The sequence below is a fragment of the Sturnira hondurensis genome, unplaced genomic scaffold, assembly GCF_014824575.4.
Source record: "Sturnira hondurensis isolate 20B ecotype Veracruz unplaced genomic scaffold, ASM1482457v3 Scaffold0022910, whole genome shotgun sequence".
Classification (NCBI taxonomy): domain Eukaryota; kingdom Metazoa; phylum Chordata; class Mammalia; order Chiroptera; family Phyllostomidae; genus Sturnira; species Sturnira hondurensis.
In genome coordinates, this window is record NW_028095541.1 from 2070620 (window position 1) to 2096000 (window position 25381).

At 37.5% G+C, this 25381-nt stretch overlaps 2 protein-coding genes across 4 annotated transcripts in view; one reads left to right on the forward strand and one right to left on the reverse strand.

Moving 5' to 3' along the window:
- CENPP (centromere protein P) overlaps positions 1-25381 on the reverse strand; it is a 286410-nt gene that overhangs the window by 119469 nt on the left and 141560 nt on the right. The gene's annotated exons all lie outside the window — the stretch shown is intronic.
- Positions 1691-25381, forward strand: part of ASPN (asporin) — a 35679-nt gene continuing 11988 nt past the window's right edge. The window contains exons 1-6 of one of the 2 annotated variants that reach the window (XM_037037154.1): positions 1691-1927; positions 5251-5318; positions 7910-8178; positions 11357-11469; positions 17919-18132; positions 19320-19430. In XM_037037154.1, the coding sequence (XP_036893049.1) occupies positions 7929-8178; positions 11357-11469; positions 17919-18132; positions 19320-19430 (688 nt within the window). In that variant the 5' untranslated portion in view covers positions 1691-1927; positions 5251-5318; positions 7910-7928. The remainder of the gene's footprint in view (positions 1928-5250; positions 5319-7909; positions 8179-11356; positions 11470-17918; positions 18133-19319; positions 19431-25381) is intronic. The other variant, XM_037037153.1, reaches the window with a different exon arrangement.

Below are 25381 nucleotides of genomic sequence, written 5' to 3' on the forward strand. Positions count from 1 at the left end.
TGAACCCAGTAGACTATATATAAAATATATAATCTGTGGCATATTCATGAACAGAATGCCATACAGTAATGAAAATGAATAAATTATTGTTAACCTCAAGGACTTAGATGGACCTCAAAAACATAAGGTTGAATGAAGAAAGCCAGACACAAAAGAGAATGTACTGTAAGAATGATCCATTTATGTGAAGTTCAGAAAATAGGCTATGGTGATTGAGGTCAGGCAGGGTCCCCTCTGAAGAGAGTGATTATGGGGAGGGCTCTGGGAGCACAGGGATTTAGTTTAGTTTGTGAAAATTAATTGATGCTGGAGGAAGACAAGCTCAGGGCTCACAAGTGAGGAAAGGAGAAAGAGGCTACTCACTTTTTGTGAGGTTTTTCTAAAGCGAGGAAAAAAACACATTTGCCACATCATATGAACACACCTTTAGCAAAACCTCAATTTTCTAAACCACAGGTTTTTCTAAAGGTATGTTCATATGATGTATTCATATTTTTATAATATATACTTCAATTAAAAGTTAAATAATGAAAGAAAACATTGAGCATGACAAATACAATTTTTCCCAAGGGCTTTCCATTTACAGCTGCTGCTCTGATGAAACTCAGGTTAATAAAATCCACTTCAACTTTCAAGATGTCCCAGTTTATCAAGGTAATACATGTACCTTGTTTTGAACTAAACATAACTGAATAAATGAGAATGTGAGCATTCTAACCAAACAGGAGGACTGCTACCCTTTAGGTGCTGCAGGCCTGAAGCTTTTCGGGCCAAGTGTAGGAAACTGCCCACCTCGAGTTCCAAGGAAGGGTATTTTATCTAGGTGGGGGCTGGCCACCTGCCCATTTGAGGCACAGTACTCTCTATACGTATGACTGCTATTTCTCTGGGAGGAGGAAAAGGACAGTCAGAATCTTTATGGCAGGAAAGAATAAACCCTGCTGAGTAGAAATGCACTCCAAAAAGAGGCTGGCCCCAACATCTGAAAATCAGGAGACCCACTGGCATCACCTAGCACCAGTCAGTCTTTTTCACCAGACTTAGGAAAATGTCCTCTCTTGAAGGATGTCTTATTTGATGTAGGAATTGGGCATTCTCTCAGGAGTGAATGGGTAAGGGTATGCTAACAATGACTTTCTTCTCAGAGAATGGTGTCTTTCTGCTCCTGGGGTCCTCCCTAAAAACTGTGTGGTCACAGCTAATATTCTCTTGAAACAGGAAAGTCCAACCATGGCATATAGATGAGAGACCTGGGGCATTACATAGTGTCTGTTCGGCACCTCCCCTGCCATGCCTAGAGCAGGTCTAAGCGCTTTAAAAAAAATATTGAGAAGCATGCTTTATGTAATAGCTTCAGTCACCAGAAGAAAACAACAGCATGTCTCCTGTCTCTGATACTTCTAGAGCTTGGATTTATACTTCAATAATGTTCATACACTTTACTAAGAATGGTAAGTATTTTGTTGGTCTATATAAGGTAAATACTTTTTAAATTTATAGGTATTTATTCATTTAAGAATCTCATGAAGTATTTTTTCAAATCAGGTATTTCTTGAATGACTATCACTGTATTTTCAATGGCCAGTTGCCATGTATTATTAAACACTTTTTTTCTTCAGAATCTTCCAGTAGACATCTAGAGTTTAGCTAGAAGTCTTGGCTACAATACAAACAGTGATGAAAAACACATGAGCAGCAACAAGTTTTAATCTTGCTTCCCAGTACTAACATGGGCTAATCTGTGGAAGCAGCTTATTCCAGTGTCACCCAGGGTGCAGCCACACAAGGTTCTGCTGAGGGTCCTTTTCTTTTAAATGTAACATATTATCTTTTCTTCTTAAAAAGTACCTGAGAACATTTACATTACAGATAAGCAGTACATGGTGGAAAATTCTACTTTCAAGAGGGCTTACTCTCTTCTTACAAGGTATGTTTTTTGATATATTTTTTTCATATGCCAATATACAATTATTTTATAGTTAATATTATAGAGACATTATTATTGTTAATGTAAATACTTATAAATTATATGATAAAGTTTAAAGTTGATCTGTATAATTTCTTTAAAAATCAGTAATTACATATTAATCTAAAGTTACTACAGCTTTTTATGTTTTATATATAAAGATTTTATTTTCAATATAATTGTGGCTGTTTTCACAGCTAAATAAAAGCCTGTCACTATGCTTCACCAACAATGTTCACATGGCTGACTCTATAAATCATTTCAGCAAACATCTGTATCTTCTTTTAGGAAAATAATATTACCTTAATAATTAATGATTAGGAAGTATGACAATATCACAAATACATTTTATTTACTGTTTTATTAAATAAAACAGTAAATAATTCTTTTGAAATGTAAAACTATGATTATTTTCTAATATATTTTTATATAGGTGTATTCAAATGTCATTTTACTCACATTTGAATATTCCTATTTTCCCTTGATAAATGTCTTTCTTATTCTTCTGTAATGAAATGGCACTGCCCAGTTAAAATGGAAGTTATATAATGCCAAGAAAGAGTAATGCTCAGCAACAGTTTAGCTCTGTATTCGATATAAAAAATTAGGAACTTCTTTTCACAAAATCCATAAAGTCTGAATTTAAAACAAAGATTTCCTTTGTCTCATCCCAAAGTAAAATTTTTATTAAATCTCAGATTAAAAAAATCAAGCAATGTATTTGATATTCTACTCCTTCCTAATTTGAATAGAGTAGAACATTCTTTCTTGTTCATCTATCAGATGTGTGACAGCCATGACCTGTGGCCACATGTGTAGAATTAAATCATAAAGAAGCTTCAGGGCTCTAGATGTCTCTCAAATAAAGTACTTTCTAAGGTTAATCCTACTGAGAATCACTGTTTAAAAAAAGAAATTAAAATAAATCAAAAGTGCACGTATAAGTGAAAGTATCTTTTTATCTTGCTTGTTTTCAATATTTAGCAATATTGTATCGAGGTGGGCAGATGATGGGACTACAGTGTTCTATTACAACTAACTGCTGCTTATTAAAAAATATTAAAAGGAATATTTGACACCAGATCTGAGATTTCAGGCAAGAGAAATTACTTCTACAAGCACAAGCCTTAAGGCACTATAGGAAACAGCAGAAAAATGAAGAAGTAGGAGTTTTTGCTTTTTAAGACAGCAGGTAGGTTGCTAGATGCACTGAAAAACTGATGAAGGACAAAAGGAAAGGCAGCCAGCAGGTTCTTTATTGAGATGTTATTTATACTAAGATAAATTTAATTATTTCTTTAAGAAAAGTGTAGTCTATAAAAAGTATCATTTTCCATGACCAAAAGGTACTGTGAATAAGTTTCCAAATGCATGCCTAGATGTTAACCTTACTTGTTCACTTATAAAGGCTCTGCCTTGATTACACCTGAATTTAGTGTGGATTCCATCTGTGAAGGCACAGAGTATGTTATATAACATTTATATACTGAAAACTACTGGCATTTGAGTACTGATAGAAATATTTCAGCCAAGGGGAAATGTTGCCAAACATGGGAGTTATAAGCATAGTGACTTATTTTCCTAATAATAGTGTCTAAGAGGAAATACCATTTCAGTTAGATAAATTTTCCACTCTAACTTTGTGGAATGTTGAAGTGGAAAACAGGAGCTTATGCAAATTCAGAAAGGCACTTCTTAGCCTCGTTTCCAGTCCTGAGAATAATGGGCAAACTTCTTGCCCTGTGCTCTCTGAGGACAATCTGGCTACTATCTGGAAGTCACTGTGGGATGAGGACTTGGGAGGTGGCCATGCAGACAGCTCAGGAGTGAGGAGGCTGGCCTCAGCTTCTTAAGATGTCAAAGAGGGCAATGGAAGAAAAGTCTCCAATGTGCTATGGTTCAATCAATTACAGCATTAGTACCAAAGTAATATTCCAAATATTATCCTGATTAAGAGAAACTTGAAACCAAAACCCACAGCTTTCCATAAATAAAATAAAAACCTTTGGCAACACTGGTCTAAACTGGGAAAATACTGAGTCTTCCTGAGACCAAGACTTAAATACTGCCAAAATTAATCAAGTAAGAATTTGAGCCATATTAATACACTCAAAATTTAAAATAATACAAATAACTAAAAGTTACATCATTTTAAATGAGAACTATTATTCTGTATATTCCTTCTGAAAATAGGGAAAAACCCATTACTATATAGTATTCTCTTCTGGAAATTTCAGTATTTTTCTACTGATTAAAAAAAATTGCTAAAATTACCCTGGCTGGTGTAGCTCAGTGGATTGAGCTCGGGCCTGTGAACCACATGATCGTGGTTCGATTCCCAGTCAGGGCATATGCCTGGGTTGCAGGCCAGCTCCCAGCAGGGGACTCACAGGAGGCAGCCATACATTGATATTTCTCTCTTCTCCTTCCGTTCCCCTCTAAGGATAAATAAATAAAATCTTTAAAAAAAATTGCCAAAATAAAATAAGGTAAGGTTTGGGGTCTATAATCACTTGTACTTTATCAAGGCTTTATCATCTCAGATCAAGGGTGTAAATGTTGAGTTCCTCATAGAATCAAGTTTCATCTGGCTTCTTATTTTCAAGTAACCAGAATATGAGAATAAAAAAATATAAGATTAATTTTACATGGCTAATAGAAGACAACTAGTAAAGAGAGATGAGTATGCCAGAAGGCATTTTTGGTTTCAATATAAAGAATTTCCTATCACCCACTGATGGACAACAATGGAAACTGGCTGCCTCTCCATGAGGTATGCTCCCTGATTCCTCTCACTGGAATTAAGCAAGCAGACAGCGAACGCACTCTCTGGTCCAGAGTATTCTGGAGGAACCTCCAACACTAGAAGGAAGTTCCAACTAGATGACATTTCCTGCTTTCACAGATCTCCTCCCTCACTTACTAAGGGCTTGAGAAGGCATGACAGATCACTGCCTCCACCAGCCATCAACTGGAAAGCTTCCTAACTACCATATATGTGCCACTGTCTAATCATCAGGCCAGAGTCTCCACCTCATCTAAGGCAGGGAAGGTCTCACATGACTATTTAGTGTAAGAAAGGGGAGCACAGAAGGAAGAAAGGAAGAGAGGAGCCTCCGGACCCCATGGGGGAGCTGGTCAGGAAGAGAGGATATGGAAGAGAAACAACCCTGCCCCCAAACACACAGCTTCTTTCCCCGCTACCCCGGTCATCTGTGCGACTGGCTTGTCTTGGTCCCCCCAGCTCTGCTCCTCTGTCATACCTACTCTGCTCCTCATCCTAGCCTGAATCCCATTCCCAGCCTCTCCTAGGTTACAGGGCAACATGATTACAGCAGGAAGCAAAAGGAAGGCAGGGTTTGCAGAGCTGAAGGCAAGTGTCTGCCAGGCCACAGGGAAAGCCTACGTGTTCCTGGTTTTTTCCCACTTTGCCTAACACATTCCTCTTACATGTATTTTTAAAAGCTCTATGGTTTTCTTAGGTCTGCATGTTTACATACATAGGTGCGAAATACATTTTTCTGGTCTAGACTGGGAAACTATAACCCTTCAACCTCTAAGTTTCTACAAGAAAATACTGAAACTTAAACAGCCAACCAACTCCAACACAGTTTTTTTGTTTGTTTTTATCAAACTCTTCATCTCCCAGAGATTACAGTAAGTGGGGTTAGGCCTCAGAAAATTGTATTCCCAACCAACTTCCCAGTTGGGTACTATTATTGGAGTTTTGGGGGAACAGTATGTGAAAAACCTTTCATTGCACTAAATGTCTCATGCTGTATAAGTGGTAGAAAAGAGCCAAAATACAAGGAGGACCAAAGCAAACAGGAGGACCTCTTTGCTTGCAGGCTAATATTAAAATATTTAGAAAGCAAGATAATTCTTCATTCACAATCCAACTACCCCTCTTTAATAGAGTTGTGTATTCTATTCCAATCTCTTTTTCACATGTGTCTATACTCGTTTTTTATAGATGTCTTTATTTCTATTGATCTCAAAGAGTAAGCTGAGGGCTATGAAGAGTAGACAGACTTATGGTGAAATTTTTACTTTCAGACTCTGAGAAGCACACATCTGGAGTTCCTCCAAGCTGATCAAATCACAAGTTACACAGCATGGTTTACTTGCAGTTCAGTCCTATTTATTAACTTAAACATTTATTTTTTAGTTTTTCTATTAATCTACCTGACCAAGTACTAACTTTTACAAAGAGTAGCACATTATGGGCTATGGCTTTGTTTTCTGAGCAGGGAAGAGTGCCCAGATATGCTCCACTTCACAGATTTCACATCCTCGTACTGGTCTGGTACACAGCAGGTACCTGATAGATGTCTACTGAAAAACTCCAGCAACCTTAAACAAAGCCAGAGGTAGGATCTCAAATGACATTTCATTCAACAGCTTCTATGCCAAGGTCAGAAAAGGTTAGGGCTGTCATGGCCCCAGAAGACACAGCTGAAATGCAGAACAATATTAAAAAATAAATTGGTATCAGGGATAAACTTTGGTTTAGCTTCAAGGACTAAGAACTGAATAGCTGAGAGTTTTGGGGGTCAAGGTAAAAACTGGGGACCAAGCATTTCTTGATCTTACACAAAGAAGTATAAGGTCAAGAAACATAATGTCTAAAAGTTAGTCAGCCAAGAAGCAGAAATAAAGTGAGACAGAGACAAAGTGATATTGGAAAAGAAGCCCAGTTGACCCGAACTGCCAGGATTCCAGGAATACAGAATACTAACCTGCTTGTTCTCTGGGATGGCTGACAGAAGGTGCCGGGCTTTGAATTTATTATAGATGCATCCCTTACATTAATCCAGAGGAATGGGCTGTGCAAAGAGCTTCAGTGGCTTCCCTAAGACCACATGACCAAAGAAAATTGGAACCCAAGTTAGAGTCCACTTTTCCCAACCCATTCTCTTTACCTTCTGATGCAGCCCATGTGGGAGCACTCTACTTTTATCCCAAAATCTAGTGGCCTCATAAGCACACTCTATCATTTCTTTCTCTCCAGCCAGTCTACACATTATTTTCTGGTACATACTTGTATGGAAAGGGGCTCACATATAAAACCAAACAAACCGTATACAGTGGAAAGATGGGTAAGAAAGAATAGTCTGGACCCCAGATACTTTGGATCAGGCATTAGATAATGGCACAGATTAGAGGAAGAAATTCAAATGACATTGTGAAAAAATGACCAACGCTGAGGCTGAGGCTGGGGAGGGTGTTAGGAGAGAGATCCATTAAAGAAAACTTCCAGATGTGTGCCAAGGGGACATGAAAATTTTACTTTGAAAATGACATAGATATTAAGGCCATGGAAGGATTTGGGAACAGCCAGGTATGACGATCTGGTTTAATTTTTAAAAACATTTATTAGTTTTCTAAGTATAAAAGCTGCACTTACTGCTCATTATAAAAAGTTTTTAAAAAAGACTCAAGAACTTATTCACTGTTCTACTACCCAGAGATTATAATCAATTAGTAATATTTGGGTCAGGGATTTTGTTTGTTTGGTATGTCTGAATTTTTTATATTTGTTTTTCATTTCAAAAAAGTAATATTTTATATTTTTAACATCTATGCAAATACTTGTGGGTTACAAAGTATTTCACGAATATACCCTATTTTACTATTTCCATTTAACCACAGCATTACCTTTAACTTTTTGCCATCATATATAATTCTATGATGAACATCTTCATGCATATCAGAATTATGTACTGCGACTAGATTCTAAAAAGTAATTACTACATGAAAAACAGATCTTTTTAAAACTTCTAATGCATACCGCTAAACTGCTTTCCAAAACATTTTATAAATTTACTCTCATACTAGCAATGGATAAGAATGACATTTCATTATACTTTTCCAGCTCTGAGAAATATACAGTTGCAGAAATTGTATGTTTAACCCTTAATTTAATCTTCAATGTCTACTTAGTCATAGGACACAAGACAACATGAAGGAGTGTGTGCTCCTAGTATTCTTGGCTTTGTGCTCTGCCAAACCCTTATTTCGCCCTTCGTACATGATGCTGAAGAATATGATGCTGAAGGACATGGAAGATGAAGGTGATGCTGATGCTGATTCTGACAACTCTCTTTTTCCAACCAGAGAGTCAATTAACCCCTTCTTCCCATTCAATTTGTTTCCAATCTGTCCATTTGGATGCCAGTGCTACTCAAGAGTTGTACACTGTTCTGATCTAGGTAAGAATATGTCGACTTGTTGCGGAGAATAACATCATTCTGACAAAAATAAATAGAAAAAGTCTTCATTGAAATTTCAAAAATCAACTCAATGAGCGTAAAAAACTTTTCATTTGAATTTTTGAAAAGTATAACAAACTCCAAAGTATATCCAAACTGATTTTAAAAATAATAGAAATTAGAGGAAAACAATGAGAATTTCATACATAGAACATTTATCTTCCCAAAATTAAACCAAAGTGCTTCATTTTCATTTCCTTCAAAAGAATGGATGTTATGGTAGTTTCTTCACTTCAGGGTGTTAGCAGGGGGAGATTGTGTTTTTTAGTAAAATTCTACAATAAAAAATTTAATCAACTGTCCAGGACAATGAATAAGTTATAGATTTATTGATGGTAGCCATTCTGGCAGGTGTGAGGTAATATCTCATTGTGGTTGTAATTAGCAGTTCTCTGTGAATCAGTAATGTTGAGCATTTTTTCCTATGTCTACGGGCCATCTGCATATCTTCTTTAGACAAGTGTCTGTTCAGGTGACTTGCCCATTTTTTAATCAGGTTGTTTGTCTTCCTGAGATCATTGAAAACTTAAAAAAAATAGATCACAGAGTTGTGAAATCCCTAATCTATATATTTTAAAGACAATTCTCTACTTGTTCTGAGTGATTTGAGTTTAGAACTGTCTACAAAAGAAGTAGCTAAATTAAATTACCTTTTAAAATCTCTTAAAATGTGTAATTCTCTGCTGAGTATTTTATTTTTAATACCTCTAAGGTGTTCTCAAATAGAGGGACCCACTTATAGCCTGCTCAAAAAGAGGATGTGATGAAAATTTACATCAAGAATACCTATATTCACCTATTTCCAAAAGAGGGGATGACTCAAATCTGCCACACTACATACAGTAAGCCAAGGTCTGACACAAATCTCCCATTCTGGAGCTGGTGGCCCATCAGGGCAACTTCCAGAGAGCACATGAGCATATGGTGCCTCTGAAAGTTTTAGACTCACTTCCTACTGTTACAGAATTTGTGAAATTAGTGAAAGCTTGTTACAATACACTCTAGAGACAAAATGAGAGAGGTGAATAAAAAGCATTCAGGAAAAGATTATTAGACAAAATCAGGGGGAAAGTGTTAATGGAAAATACAGGGCTGGGAAAAATGGGCTTTTAAGCCTTACTTTTGGCAACGGTGTGAACAAAAGATAAAGCAATACTTGAGAAAAGCTGGTTTGGAAGTGCAGTACACTACACTAAAACCACTACAAACATGTACACATGTACTTTGACACAGGTAGGTATGCATGATTGTGAGTAAGGAGAGGTTCATCATTAGCACAGGCCACCCTTATGTGATGGCCTCCATATTTGCCCCAGAGCAAAGTCATCTGCCTCAATAAAAGATTTTGGAGAAATATTACATAGCTCTGCTCCAGCACACACTGTCATGTAAGAACTGAGAAAAACCAAACTATCTTATGAAAGACAGCTGGTTGTAAATCATGTTTTCCTGACTATTTATCTTATAAAATAAAAATCAACTCAACAAAATCTGTACTGACACATACCTTTAAATGCTATCTCACCATTAGCAGTGTATACTGTACCTCCCCCATGACCAGTGACAATGAAAAGGTTTGGATACTTGTTGCTCTTTCTCCCCAAGAAAAATGAAATTCTTTCCAGAGCACCCAATTTCACCAAGGGTAGGGTCGGGGAAGTTTTGTCAAAGTTTATGTTATCAGGCTCTTCTGCAGGACTCCCAGCTTCCTATGAGACCTTCCACTTCATTTTCTAAAATAAAAACAATGTCCTAACAAAACTGCTACTACATTAGCCCGTCAACTTACTAACCCCCTTTTCCTTTTACACATCTATGGTAAAACTTCTCAAAAGAGTTGTCAGTATTAAAGTATGGAGGGAAGGCTGTAAAGTGAAGTATTGATAACCACAGTATTTAGACATGGAATTCTTCAATGGGGGCTATTAAATATAACACTACTCTTAAGGAGTAAGGATGGCTCCGCCAAAAGTGTGCCAATATCTGACACTCACTTTAAAATGCATAAAAATAGATGAAATAATAGACAGTTCATACAGTAAAATGTTGATGGCAGACAGAGAATATGGGTTTTCACCGTAAAATTCTGCTTTTCACCGTAAAATTCTGCTTTTCTGAATGTTACATTTAAACAATAAAATATTGGGGGAAAACAAGGCCCCGTACTCATCAAGAATTAACTATAGGATGGGAAATCTGACAAGTAGGGGTGGGCATGCTCAGCCATGTAAGAAAAGCAAAAAAGGTAAGGAACAAATGCAGTATATAAAGATCCTGGTAACTTTATGCTCTTTTTTTTTTAATTCAAGAGGGAAAAATATATTTGAGTCTTCTAAAACAATGTAATTAATATTTATTGAGTGCCTACACAAAGAAGATGTAGTTGAACCTTAATCTAAGATGACAGAAAAGGAAACTATTCTTGTACCTGCAAAGAGGAATGGTGACTAATAGGTGGGCCCAGGTAACTTAAAACTGGAGCATATGGCTGAAAAAGACCCAATGCTGTGGATGATAAATTCACTAAAGCTATACTGCACACTTAGATGTCAACAATAACTTACAGGTGAATAATTTTTGCAAATTAAATAATTTACAACTTATTCAAGAAGTTCAGTATTAAAGAAAATGGGCAGTAAATTTTTGATAATATGTATGAGAATAATGTAATTCATCTATTTTTCTAAGCAAAGTGTTATATATATTTGGCTCCTTAAAATGATCAAAGCCCACAGGCTCCAATTCAGTACCACAACAGACTGAAAATGTGCAAAGAACTTTAATGTTCATCAGCCAAAAGGGCATCAGCAGAAGCTGTGCCTCAGCTGTTGCTCACTGTCTGCCAGTCCTAACAGCCATGCTGCAGCTTACCTCTATTTCCTGCCACCTGCAGCAGATGAACAGTGTTGGCTAGCCCCAGCTAGACACATTGTAAAAATAAAATACTGGAGAAGACCTCCAGGCCTTTCTAAAGAACAATACTTTTGTCATATGTTACATGTTAAGTAATCTGCTACTTAATGGTAACCATGGATTTTTAACAAAGTCATATTTCTAACATATTCCATTCACCTCTTCAGCATATAAAGCATGTGTAACATGTTTGTTTATTTCTCAGGTTTGTCCTCCGTCCCAAGCAACATTCCATTTGATACTCGAATGGTTGACCTTCAAAACAATAAAATTAAGGAAATCAAAGAAAATGATTTTAAAGGACTCTCTTCACTTTATGTAAGAATATATGCTAATATTTACAAATATTTAAGTGAAAATCTCTATCACTACTAATAACTACTAGTAAGACTTGTTCATGTAAACAAGTCTTACTTTTCTGTGTGTAAAGAATGACAAAATGCCTGCTATTCAGGGTGTTCTAGTTAATAAACAATTATAGATTTAATTTAATTAATAATTTAATTCAATTGATGTTTATTGAATCATAGCCAGGTGAAAGGCAGTGGGCCAAAATTTAAGTATGGTCCTTAAATAAGCTTATGATCTATTTAGGAAATCATACTCACTATTCAATAAAATGAGTCAGATTATGATTATTTACAAGAACTCAGCATACAGATTTGAGAAAATCTGTACCTGAACCAAGTGATTTATCTTAAGGCACCCCAAACGTCTAATGGTAGCACACGCAATATAGTCAACTGACTAATATATACTTGTATGGCATTTTTTTCTAGATTTTTAAAGATGAAAAAATTTTTCTTATTATATTTATCAATATTTTAATTTTCTAAGATTTAAAACATTACTATTTCTTTTCAACATTTTGAGCCTCTAAAATTTAGCAAGTAAAATTTCTAATGTAATTTGGAATTAAGTTTGAGGGAGAGCCTGATTCCATACTGTCACAAGCATGGGTGTCATCTCTTCCCCTTAGTGAGTGTTCAGCCAATACTGTTCTTTCAGCCACCCTCCACATTCTCATGCTATGCTGGAGAGAGGAAACACAAAAACTGTCAACTGCAGTGAAGGGTATCTGTAATAGGAGAAGGTAGAGACACCATGACCACCTTTCTTGCTACCAGCCAAGTAGGCCTGTTACCTTTCTGAATCTAAAAGACTTGAAGCCACCCTGCCTACCAGTTACCCTGGGGTCAGTGCATGGACCATACTGACCTATCCCAGCAGACAGAAAGAGGGGACTATTGAGTCCCATTATGCAAACCAGTGTCTGTGTGTCAGCTGGATGAGCAAGGACAATCAAGCTGACTGTGTTCTAGGCACCTGGAGGTATGCTACTTCCTAGGCTCTCTAGGTCAGTCCTCTTGCCTGAAAAGGTGGCCCCTGCAGGGAGCCAAGTCAGCCTCCCTGCAAAGCCATTCTCTTCTCTGCACTTCCAGGCAACTGGGCTCAGATGATTGCTCCCTTCCCTTTTAAATGTACGTGCAGAGAGCTCAAATTTGGCTAAGCTCCATATATACCACAACACACACAGACACAGAGGAAGAGAGAGAGAACCTGGAAGAGTATATACTTACTGCACAAGTGAGGACTCACTTAAATATTGAGATAATCAGAAATATAAATAGCACAATGGATTCCTTCAAGGATCCATCCAGTGCGCCCTGTTCACTTCAGACCACAGAAACTTCTGGAGAATGGCAAGGCCATTATTCTAAACTTGTAAGTTGGTAAGGTGCCCTCTTAGTGGAGTAGGCAGCGTGTCAGGCTCATAAACTTATAAGTTGGAAATATAACCTATGAATGCTTCTACCACTTCTTTAATCTATATTCAGCTATATACCACAAGAATAATGCCCCATTTATTACCAAAATCATAAAAAACTTTTTCATTTGTCATATCACTATTTATTACATTTCGGGAGTAATACAGGGACTTAGTCCACATGTAGTTCTGTGAATCATTGGTAAATAAAAATTGAGAAGATGACAGGAGTTGTCTTAGGCCTCCTTCATTTCCTTTTTAGTCCATTTCTATGTCACAGTGTACTGGAAGGTAAGGCTTCCACAGTCAGGCAGGCCTGGCTCAGATCTGGGCTCCACCAGAAGTGCACTGGGGAAGGTAGCTCACCTCTCTGAGCCCAACCTTTTTAGTTGTAAAAGGGCTGTAACAACAGCAGTGAACTCAGAATGTTTATTTACACTAGATGAGTGAATACATGTAAGGTGCCCAGCATGCAACCATTAACTATTATTGCCACCAGCCTAGTGTTTCTGGACTGGCCAATGTGCTAATGTAAAATACTTTTAAAAAGATTTTATTTATTTATTTTTTTTAGAGAGGGGAAGGGAGGGAGAAAGAGAGGTAAAGAAACACCAACGTGTGGCTGTCTGTCGTCCACCCCCTCGTGGGGACCTGACCTGCAACCCGGGCATGTGCCCTGACTGAAATTGAACCAGTGACCCTTTGGTTAGCAGGCCGGCACTCAACCACTGAGTGGGCTAAAGTACTTTTTAAAGGACATATTTTATACTGGAATTGTGGGCATATTGTATATTTCAAAACATTTATTTAATTATATCATCGGTACCTGTCTTTAAAGAGAATCAAAAATTTTTTTAGATAATCTATAAATTCTCTATTATGTTTGGGCTGCTTGTTTACCATTGTGGTTCTTACACAAAGGACAATATAAGCATTAAAGAGTGAATGAGATCATTAAAAAAACATACACTCCCAGTTCACTTCCAGCCCATTTTTGATGGATGTGAAGCCATCTTCATCATATTGTCCTACTCCTGAAAGGCTATATTTTTCTCTCTGCAAGCCTTATATAAAACAACATTGTTTGGAGCTCTGTGATTGTCACTTTTGGAACTTTTATTTTCACTTTAAAAAAATATATTTTATTGATTATGCCATTACAGTTGTCCTATTTTCCCCCCTTCATTCCCCTCCACCCTGCCACCCCACCCCCACCATTCCACCCCTTTCATTTATGTTCATGTGTCACAAGTTCTTTAGATTCTATATTTTCCATACTGTTCTTGCTCTCCCCCCTATCTATTTTCTACATACTGTCTATGCTATTTTCTGTACCTTCTCCCTCCTTCTCCTCCTCCCTCTCCCCCGTTGCTAACCCTCCATGTGTTCTCCATTTCTATGGTCCCGTTCCTGATCTAGCTGTCCTCTTGGTTTGCTTTTGTTCTAGGCGTGGTTGTTGATAACTGTGAGTTTGCTGTCCTTTCACTGTTCATATTTTTCATCTTCTTTTTCTTAGATAAGTCCCTTTAACATTTCATATAATAAGGGCTTGGTGATGATGAACTCTGTGAACTTGACCTTATCTGAGAAGCACTTTATCTGCCCTTCCATTCTAAATGAAAGCTTTGCTGGATAGAACAATCTTGGCTGTAGGTCTTTGGATTTCATGATTTGGAATATTTCTTCCCAGCCCCTTCTTGCCTATAAGGTCTCTTCTGAGAAATCCACTGACAGTCTGATGGGAACTCCTTTGTAGGTGACTGCCCCCTTATCTCTTGCTGCTTCCAGAGTTTTCTTCATCATTTTAATCTTGGGTAATGTAATTATGATGTGCGTTGGTGTGTTCCTCCTGGGGTCCAACTTCTTTGGGACTCTCTGAGATTCCTGGATTTCCTGGAAGTCTATTTCCTTTGCCAGATTGGGGAAGTTCTCCTTTATTATTTGTTCAAATATGTTTTCCACTCGTGGCTGTTCCTCTTCCCCTCCTGGTACCTCTATAATTTGGATGTTGGAATGTTTAAAGATGTCCTGGAGGTTCATAAGCCTCTCCTCATTTTTTTGAATTCTTGTTTCTTCATTCTGTTCTGACTGAATGTTTCTTTCTTTCTTCTGGTCCACTACCTTGATTTGAGTCCCAGTTTTCTTTCCATCACTATTGGTTTCCTGTGCATTTCCCTTCATTTCAATTAGTTTAGCCTTCATTTATCCCTCTAATTTGTGACTAAAATCAACCAGTTCTGTGAGCATCCTGATCACCAGTATTTTGAACTGTGCATCTGAAAGGTTGGCTATCTCTTGGTCGCTTAGAATTATTGGCTCTGGGGTTTTGAGCTCTTCTTGAGCCATAATGTTTGGTCTGTTCACGCCTGTTACATATGAGGGGTGGATCCTTAGGTGTTCACCAGGGTGGGGCGACCCAGTAGCTGGGTTGTGATGCTGTATGTGGGGGTGGGGTCAGATGGGGGCAATGGCATTTGTTCCACTCTCTCTCGGATTTCAGTCCCCTCTGCTGCTTCCCCCAAGCAAACTGGCCCCCCTGGTGCTGGCTCCTGGTTGTGTGGGCCTGTGCACCCTCCAGGACCCTGTGGGTCTCTCCAACAAACTCTCTGTAAGCCTAGGAGCCTCTCTCGGCACCTCGATCCCAAAAGTCTTTCTACTTGGTGCTTTCAGGCTCTAATTCCCATCGCTGGGGCCCCAGCCTAAGCGGTCTGTCTCACTGCTCGCTCCTTTGCTTGGTTTGTCTGTGCGTAAATGTGTGACTGCAGTCAGCCAGGCCCCCTGCGCCCTCACTGGGTCTGCCCATTGCCACCCCACACCTGGGATCCGCCAACCTGTGCCTGTGTGCCTGGGTTGGTCCAGCCAATCCTTCCTTCCTGACCCCACTCCATTGCTGATTCCGCCCCTCTTACTGGTCTGGCTGAATGGTTCTTTGTTGTCAGACTTCCGTACAATTCAAATTTCTGTGTTTTGGCTGCTTCTTTGTTACTAAAACTTTGTTGTCTTTGAACTTGGTTGTGCGAGGAGGCATAGTGTTTTCACCTATGCCTCCATCTTGGCCGAAGTCTCACTTTTGAAACTTTTATGTAAAACCCAACACTGAAAAGTACAGCTTCACTGGAGACAGTTTGCTCACCTAACTTGCTGAGACAGTTTTGATGGCTACATAAAAACTACATTAAAACTCTTATCCAGTTCTATAATACTTATACTTCCTTTTATGAAGCTCTGACAACTGCATGTCAATGAGAGGGGTAAAAAAACCCCAAATTTTGTGTCTGGGGTTTGGTTTTTAATAATTAAATTACTTAATTATTATTAAATTAATAATTTAATTCAATTGATGTTTATTGAATCATAGCCAGGTGAAAGGCAGTGTGCCAAAATTTAAGTATGGTCCTTAAATAAGCTTATGATCTATTTAGGAAATCGTACTCACTATTCAATAAAATGAGTCAGATTATGATTATTTACACAAAAACCAAACCCCAGACACAATGGTTGGCTCTAACTGAGGCACACATTTCCTTTGGGGCCCCTTACATAGTCAGCCTACAGGAACTGCATGCGCCAGGAAGAGCAAAGTGTGGAGGGTGGAGAGGCTGGGCCAGATAAGAGGTAAATCGCTTTTCTTCACTTGTCCTCATTCTTTGAAGTACCTAGAAACAACTCTCTTGTTAAATTGACCTCATGGGGTTGAGTGAAGGTTCACCAATTTGTTATGCACACCCTGCCTCCACCCCCCACACCGAGTTCCACATTTCAGCATATCAAAGGGAAAAAGAACTCTTCATAGGTATCATACATTCAGAAAAGAGTACATTTTACCCTTTAGTAACTAACATGTATTTTTCATCTCTTCTCCTAGGCTTACCTTTTCCCAGGTAAAAATTTTAACAGTACTGATATGTCTGAAAGAAGGGCAAGAAAAGGGAGAAGCAAAGTACCTACAGTGAAATGAGTACACATAATAGAGTTTAACTGCCAAAGCATTTTTTTGTATTTCTTCTATGCAATAACAATAACATGAACAACACTGGAAAAGCATATTAACACAATGTGAAAACAAGGGGAAGATTGCTGTAGAATGGAACTGGGGACAAAATTCATAAATGCAAAGAATCTAGAGCTGCTCCCGGATAGATTAGTAGGAAGAGATAAAAACCCTAAGGAAGCTAAGCCACCTGCCATCACCCTGAGGAAATACTTGCAAAATCTAGCAGTAAAACAAGGACTAAGCTATGTTCATTTTGCAGTGAAAAGAATTACTAGGGTGACTGATAAGTCCTGGTTGCCAAGAACTTTCCCAGTTTTGGTTCTGAAATTTACACACCCTAGGGGACCAAGAGTGTGGCAGTCAGCACCCTCAGCAGGGCACAAAGGATGTGACTGTCAGGAACGCACAAGTCTGATGCTGTAAGGTTTCACTCTCAGGGCTGTTGTCACCTTTAAAAGGTGCTGCCACAACACACTGAGAAACAACCAGTAAAGTGAGGAAGGGTTGAGTCATTCCTCAAGTCTCACCACTGCTTCCCCAATGTTTTAAATATGTCTGAGGGCACTTTGTAGTTTATTTTGACAGGTCTATATTCTAAGAAAAATGGCAAACATTAGAAAACATGAAAAAAGTGAGGTTAAACTTAATTATGCAGAGTGAACAAACTTTAAGGTAAAATGAAAGTAATACTATCAACCACTTCCATAAAGAGAAGTGGAAACAGGAGGGTGCCATGGGAACATATCGCCTACTCAAAGATAAACCAAAGGCACAAAAACAATCATTAAAGCTTTGCACTGTTCCAACTAAGTAGTAAAAAGGAAAAAAAATATATATATATCTATAGAGAGAGAGTTTAGATTAGGCTGAGGAATTATTCAAATGATTAATCAAGTATACAAAATGTCCTAACTTGCACTGATTTCCATGAGTGACTAATCACTGTATAATACTGGTAAATCAATCCACTTCCTAATACGGTATAACTTTTTATGCTTCATCTAGGCTTTGATCCTGAACAACAACAAGCTAACAAAGATTCACCCAAAAGCCTTTCTAACCACAAAAAAGTTGAGAAGACTATACTTGTCCCACAATCAACTAAATGAAATACCAGTTAATCTTCCCAAATCATTAGCAGAACTCAGAATTCATGATAATAAAGTTAAGAAAATACAAAAGGAAACATTCAAAGGAATGAAGGCTTTACATGTTCTGGGTAAGTTTTTGCAAATAAATGGAACGTTTAGAAATTATAATTTATATACAGAGGTAGAGATTTTTATCATCATTAACAACTTTTAAGACTGATAATTTCCAAAATTAATTATTTTTCAAAATCCTTACCTTATGACATGCTTATTAATTTTAGAGAGAGAGGAAGAGAAATAGATAAAAAGAGAGTGAGAGAAAGAAACTTCAATCAGTTGCCTCCAGAACATGCCCTGACCTGGGATTGAACCCACAATCTTTTGGTGCAGGGGATTCCCAACCAACTGAGCAACCTAGCTTGGGTCCAAAATTAAACTTTTGAACCTAATAATCTTTACTGAGATAAGCCATTTACAAATAAATTAAAACATTAAAATTTATAGCACTGAAAGATGCCTTTGTAATACAAACACATATGAACTTTCAAGACTCCCCCCTCTTAAATATTTAGTGTGGTTTCTGGTTTCTGCCCCTTCATTGGTTAAATCTGTTATTATTAAATTTAAAGGTAGTATTTTTAATGTATTGTACAAAGTACTCAAACACAGTGTAGAAAATTAATTCAGATATTGTCTGGAATGTACACTTAACTTTTCATTGTCTGCTTTAAGATTTTTGAGTGAAAAATTCTTTTGTTGTATATGTTAAATTATACCCTATTTTACTTTTAACACGCATGGAATGCCATCTCCTCCAACAATATACATTCAAAATTCCTAACCAACATTCTCATTCATTTATTCCCTTATTTAATTCAATCAGCATCACTTACTGGCATTTCCTAGGTTTTCTTTCTGTTAATAAGTAACAGTTTCTAATTGACTTATAATTTTAAAAGTTTAGGTAACAAATTAATATATACTGGCAAATACAAATATTTTGAATTATATGTAGAATGATCTGTTTTTTCTAATGTAATATTACAATGAATCCTTGAGCATGCTTCTGGTTGGAAGAGAGTGACAATTTACTAATTTAGTAAGTCAAAACAAAACAGTAAACCTGTTACATACTCTAGCCTATGCAGTAACAAAGCCATCTTTTTCCAGGATGACAAAATGGTGAGTAAACATTGAAACAGAAATGAGTTTAAACAATTCTCCTGTTTTGTGGGATGTGTATCTCTCTGTATTGTGAGTTTCATTCTAGTAAAACATATGTATGCTAAATTATGTAATTCCCTCCTCCCCACAGAGATGAGTGCAAACCCTCTTGACAGCAATGGGATTGAGCCAGGGGCATTTGAAGGGGTGACAGCGCTGCATATCAGAATTGCAGAGGCAAAACTAACCTCAATTCCTAAAGGTCTGTGTTACTTTATTTACTTAAGATAAAATGTTTTTTTAATTTCATCCTTAAATAACCATTAAATGTAATGTTGTAAACTATATGTACTGTAAAAATCACACTGTAATTAGAACCTTTTTTTTACCAGTCTATCTGGTCAGTATAGTGTGAAAGTGTTTTCTTATACACACTGTAAAAGGCCATATGTAGTATTTTGGGGAGGGGGGGTAGAATGAAACCAAAATCGTTTTCCCCCAAGTGAGAAGAAACATTAAGAAGAAATAAACCACATATTTTCCTTCTCTTTCCTGATATTACTCATCTATACTTTGTCATTCTTTGAAGTACCTAGTACAGGGGAAAATTCTGTAGAGAAACAAAGGAAGATGCACAGGGCCACAAATTCTTGTCCTAGCCAAGCTGCAGTGGTTTGCCAGGGTTACCCTATTAGGCTGGACTGGGACAGAAGCCAGATATTGCAGGGAGGAGTGTGAACTCGGGCCAAGGGGCGTGTTTTTTCTTTTCCAAGTTGTTTTGCAGATGAATGAGCCAATGCACAGAAAGGTCAGAGGACAATGTTGAGGACTTGGTAAACATCTTCTTGTGACTTAACTATTACCAGAATGAGTACCATACTCTTTATCATGTGACTTGAAGTTGGCACCTAAAAGTAAACGTTTCTTAAGTTTGCCACTGGGCCAGTTTCCTAATACATTACTCTAAGCTCCTGATCTGATGATTACCTAGACAGCATTGCCTTTCTTAGGACCTTGGTCATTCTTGCTTTCTCCTTCCTGATAAGGACATTCTCTCTCTCTGCTGTAATAACTACCTTGATCAGAAATAACCCCTATGGTAAATATTTTTCTTTCACACAGTTCTGCCATTCAGCATAGATAGTAAAAGCAGCAAATTAACCATAATTGCTTTTCTCCTATCCTCATTCACAAGATTAATAAAACAAATGTAAACTGATCATTTTAAAGATACAGCAGAGCTGCTATTATTAATGAAGTGATGACCTTTTTCTTGGCAGAAAAGTCAACTAACTAAAGTAAAAAGGGAAAGAATTTTTTAATACAGAAAAAAATCAGTTTAATTCAGAACTACACAAATTAAAAACCAGTTTAATTTAGCTTTCAAAGAGGTGGCTGTTTTTCTAAAATGTTACATATTTTACCTTCTTATCTTTATAAGAAGAAAAATATAAACTCTACCTAAAAAATTAAATACATACAGTCCCTTACATATGCTGGAAGCTAACATGGGGAGAACAGGAATAGGGCAGGCCGAGCAGAGAGAGTGGAAGGCTCTGCCCAAGAGCTATGGGTCAGACCCACCGTGACTATCATTGCTCTTTAGACTTGCAACAGCAGTCTTTCCTATATTGCAAAAGCTCTTGACTCCAATTTTCTTCAGGTTTCAAAGGGTATCTTAAAAATGAAGGTTTAAATTCTCCAGTTTCTTTTAATACCTATAGGAAGAGTTTATGTATTTAGAAATTTAAATTAAAATAAAATCTCTTTAACTTACATAACTACCCCTCCAAGATCCCTATTACATTCAAAATCCAGTTAAGGTTTTTTTTTTCACAACTAATTTGCTAAAATGTAAAGGCCCTGACTTTTGGCCAATATGAAGGCATAGGTAGATAGACTTAGCCTCCTCGCACAACCATAAGAAGGATCACATCTAATCCCAAAGCAACATACAACTAGAACTGCCAGAAAATTGAACTGTATGGAAGTCTGAAAACTGAGGATTGGAAGAAGCCACATTCATCCAGATGGGTAGAAGGGGCGAAAATGGGGAGCTGGGTGGAGAAGATTCTGTGTGGTGGTGGTAGTGAGGCAGCAGCAGTGGTCGGCAGTAGAATGGGCAGTTCCACATTCACTTGTGGTAGATAAAACCCAGGAGGAACACTTGGGGAGTGAGCCATTGCAGCCTCAGGCCACACTGTACAGCCCAGGGTTCCAGGGCCAGGATAATAAAGACTCATAACTTCTGGCCATAAAAACCAGTGGGGGTTGGGGTGGCATAAGAAACTTCAGGTCCTTAAGGAGAGTCCATTTAAAAGAACCACAAAGCCCTAGAACATATGCAAACCCACCCACTCTGGAATTCAGCACCAGGGCAGCAGCTAGAAGGATGTCAGTTGCATACAGGAAGTGGAATAACTGACTGGAAACAGAGCGAGAGCAGAGCAAGTGGCATTGATCCCTCACAAATCCCTCCCCTACATACTGAGCCACAAAGCTACAAAGTGGATTGCCCCACCCTGGCAAATACTTAAGGCTCTTCCCCCTACAATGTAACAGAGTGCCAAGATGAAGTCAAGCAGCTCTACCTAATACTTAGAAGCAAATGCAGAGAGGCTGCCAAATTGAGGAGACAAAGGAATATGGCCCAAGTGAAGGAACAAATCAAAACTCCAGAAAAAAAGCTAAGCAAAAGAGATAAACAACATATCAGATGCAGAGTTCAAAATACTGGTGATAAGAATACTTAGAATTCTCACTGAATACAGCAAATACACAAGGGGAACAATCAAGGCTACACTAAGTGAAATAAAGAAAAAGCCAAAAGGAACCAACAGTGAAGGAAAGGAAGCCAGGGTTCAAACCAAAAATTTGGAACATAAGGAAGAAATAAATAGTCAACCACTATGGAATGAAGAAACAAGACTTCAAAAAAAATGAGGAGAGTATAAGAAGGCTCTGGGACATCTTCAAGCATGCCAACATCCAAATAATATGGATGCCAGAAAGAGAAGAGGAAGAGCAAGAAATGGAAAGCTTAGTTGAAAAAATAATGAAAGAAAATCTCCCTAATCTGGCAAAGGAAATAGACACACAAGTCCAGGAAACACACAGAGTCCTAAACAAGTTAGACCCTAAGACAGCAACACCGAAATACATCATAACTAAAATGTCAAATTTTAAAGATAAAGAGAAAATCTTAAAAGCAGCAAGAGAAAAGATGAGAGTTACCCACAAAGGAGTTCCCATTAGACTATCAGCTGATTTCTCAAAAGACACCTTGCAGGCAAGAAGGGACTGGTGAGAGTATTCAAAGTGATGAAAAGCAAGGATCTATAACCAAGATTACTCTATCCAGCAACACTCTAACTGAAAATGGAAGAGCAGATACAGTGCTTCCTAGACAAAGGAAAACTAAAGGAGTTCATCATCATCAAGACATTATTATATGAAATGTTAAAGGAACTTAAGAAAAAGATAAAAACTATGAACATTAAAATGACAACAAACTTACAACAATCAACAACTGAACTTAGAAATACAAAAACAAAAACAAACAGTAAACAACTAAAACAAGAACAGAATCATAGAAATGGAGACCACATGGAGGATCATCAGCAGGAGCAAGGAATGGGGGAAAAGGTACAGAGCTTAAGAAGCATAAATGGCAGGTACATAATAGACAGAGGGAGGTTAAGAATGGCATAGGAAATGAGAAGCCCAAAACTTATGGACATGAACTAAGGATGTGACCCATGGACATGGACTAAGGGATGGATTGCTGGAGGGAAGAGGGTGTACCAGGCAGAAGGGCACAAAGGGAAAAACTTGAGACAACTGTAATAGCATAGTCAATAAAACATATTTCAGAAAAATAATGTTTGGAATCATAGCATGAATAAGCTTTTGAGAAACAGACCTAAATATAACAGGTATATGTGGAAAAAAATGTAAAGGCTAGCTCCCTAAATATTATAAAACAATGATTACTACACTTGGCAGAATAAATTAGGACCCAAGAGTCCTTACCAGACCTGACAAGTTAATATAGAAAGAAAAATGTTTTCCTTCCTAACCATTTGTAAAATTCTGCTTCATAATAGTATTGTGTGGAGGTGGGAGAGAGACCTGTTTGAAGGTAGACTAGGAATAGAAATAACTTCATAAAAGTATGAGAATACTTGTTGGCAGCCAGTGAGCTTCTACCAAAAACCAAATCTTTGCTCATTTGTCTAGCAAAGGGTACACTTTTCATTCTGGTTATCTAACTTCTCTAGGCCTTAGAGAGAAGTTCTGTCAAGTTCTACAAACCCAAGAAATTTTCTTGACTCCTCAACATGAACAGATACTTTTCTCTTCTTTCACTTGCTACAACATATTCTAGAATAGGCTGGCAAACTTTATGAAATGTTTCTAGTGATTTTTGTATGCATGAGGGATTTGTTCAACTAATACAAAGGTCTTTGAAAAGAAAACCTTTTCTTTTATATATTGAAGCAAATAGTCATTCTATAAATGCAAATAGTCTAATTGGAAATCAAGAAATTAGAACCTTATCAGTTTAGAATTATTTTTCTACTCTCCAGTTTATTTCTAAAATTCAAAGTAGACTCTGAAGTTGACATCAGTTCAGTCATTAATAATATATTTATAGGGGTGCTTCAATTACCTTCATTAGTCTTTACCACTAATATAGGAAGAAAAATGTTTTAGCAAGAGTTGAAAAAAAAGAACACTTTCCTGAGCTAGTTAACTACAATCTTTGGTTGACAAATAACACTTTAAATTTTTAATACTAGGTATTACATATACAGGTCCTATATAGGTCTAAGAAAATGAAATCTGAGTGAATTTTCTAGTTAGTCTCTTATATTCCAGCTTCAGTTAATCTAGGGAGAATTGGGGGTCAGAACCTGCATGTGTAAGAAGAGAAGACAAACATTCAAAGGGCACCTGGCATGTGCCAGGTGGTGCTGGCAGATTAAGGAATTAAGAAATGCCCTTTTAATTTATGCTAAAACTACTACTAGTTGAAAAGAATAAATTCTGCAATGAATCACATATCAAATAGATTAAAAATCCATGTGTTCATAGTAATATTTTTTATAATGATTTGTTTATACTATTACTGTTGTCCCAGTTTTTTCCCCTTCATCCCACCTCTGCACTGCCTGCCCCCATTCCCACAGTCAATACCCACACCATTGTCCATTTCTATGGGCCCTTCACACATGTTCCTTGACTAATCAATTAACCTTCTTTCAAACAGTACCCATCTCCACTCTCTTACCACTGTCAATTCATTCCATGTTTCTATGCCTCTGGTTCTCTTTTGCTCATTATTTTACTTTAATATTTTTATTGATTACGTTATTACAGTTTTTCCAATTTTCCCCCTCTAATCTCCCTCTGCCCTGCCCCTCAACCCTCCAGCATTCCCCCCGCCCCCACTTACTCCACATCCATGGGTTGCACATAACTGCTTTGAGTCCTCTGTTTCCCATTTCATTTTTTATCTCTTCCCGTCTAGCTTACAGCTACTAACCATGCTTCTTCTTCCCTGTACCTTTCCCTCCTATTCCTCCCTTCCCTCTCCCCAGTAAAATCCCTCCATGTGATGTACATTTCTCTGATTCTGTTCCTGTTCTGGTTGTTTGCTTAGTTTTTGTTTTCACTGTTTTTCTTTTCTTTTAGGTTTATTTGCTAATACTTGTGAGTTTGTGTCATTTTACTACTCATATTTTCGTAGATTATTTCCTTTAACATTTCAGATAATAATGGCTTGGTGATGATGAACTCCTTTGATTTGACTTTATCTGGGAAGCATTTTATTTGCCCTTCGATTCTAAATGAAAGCTTCACTGGATAGAGTAATCTTGGATGTAGGTCCTTGCCTTTCATGACTTGGAATACTCCTTTCCAGCCCCTTCTTGCCTGTAAGGCTTCTTTTGAGAAATCAGATGATAGTCTAATGGGAATTCGTTTGTAGGTAGCTTTCTCCTTCCTTCTTGTTTCTTTTAGGATTCTCTCCTTATCTTTAATGTCAGGTAGCTTAATGATGATGTGCCTTAGTGTGTTCCTTCTTGGGTCCAACTTCTTTGAGAATCTCTGGGCTTCCTGGACTTCCTGGAAGTCTATTTCCTTTGCCGGATTGGGGAATTTTTCCTTTATTATTTGTTCAAATAAGTTTTCAATTTCTTGGCCTTCCTC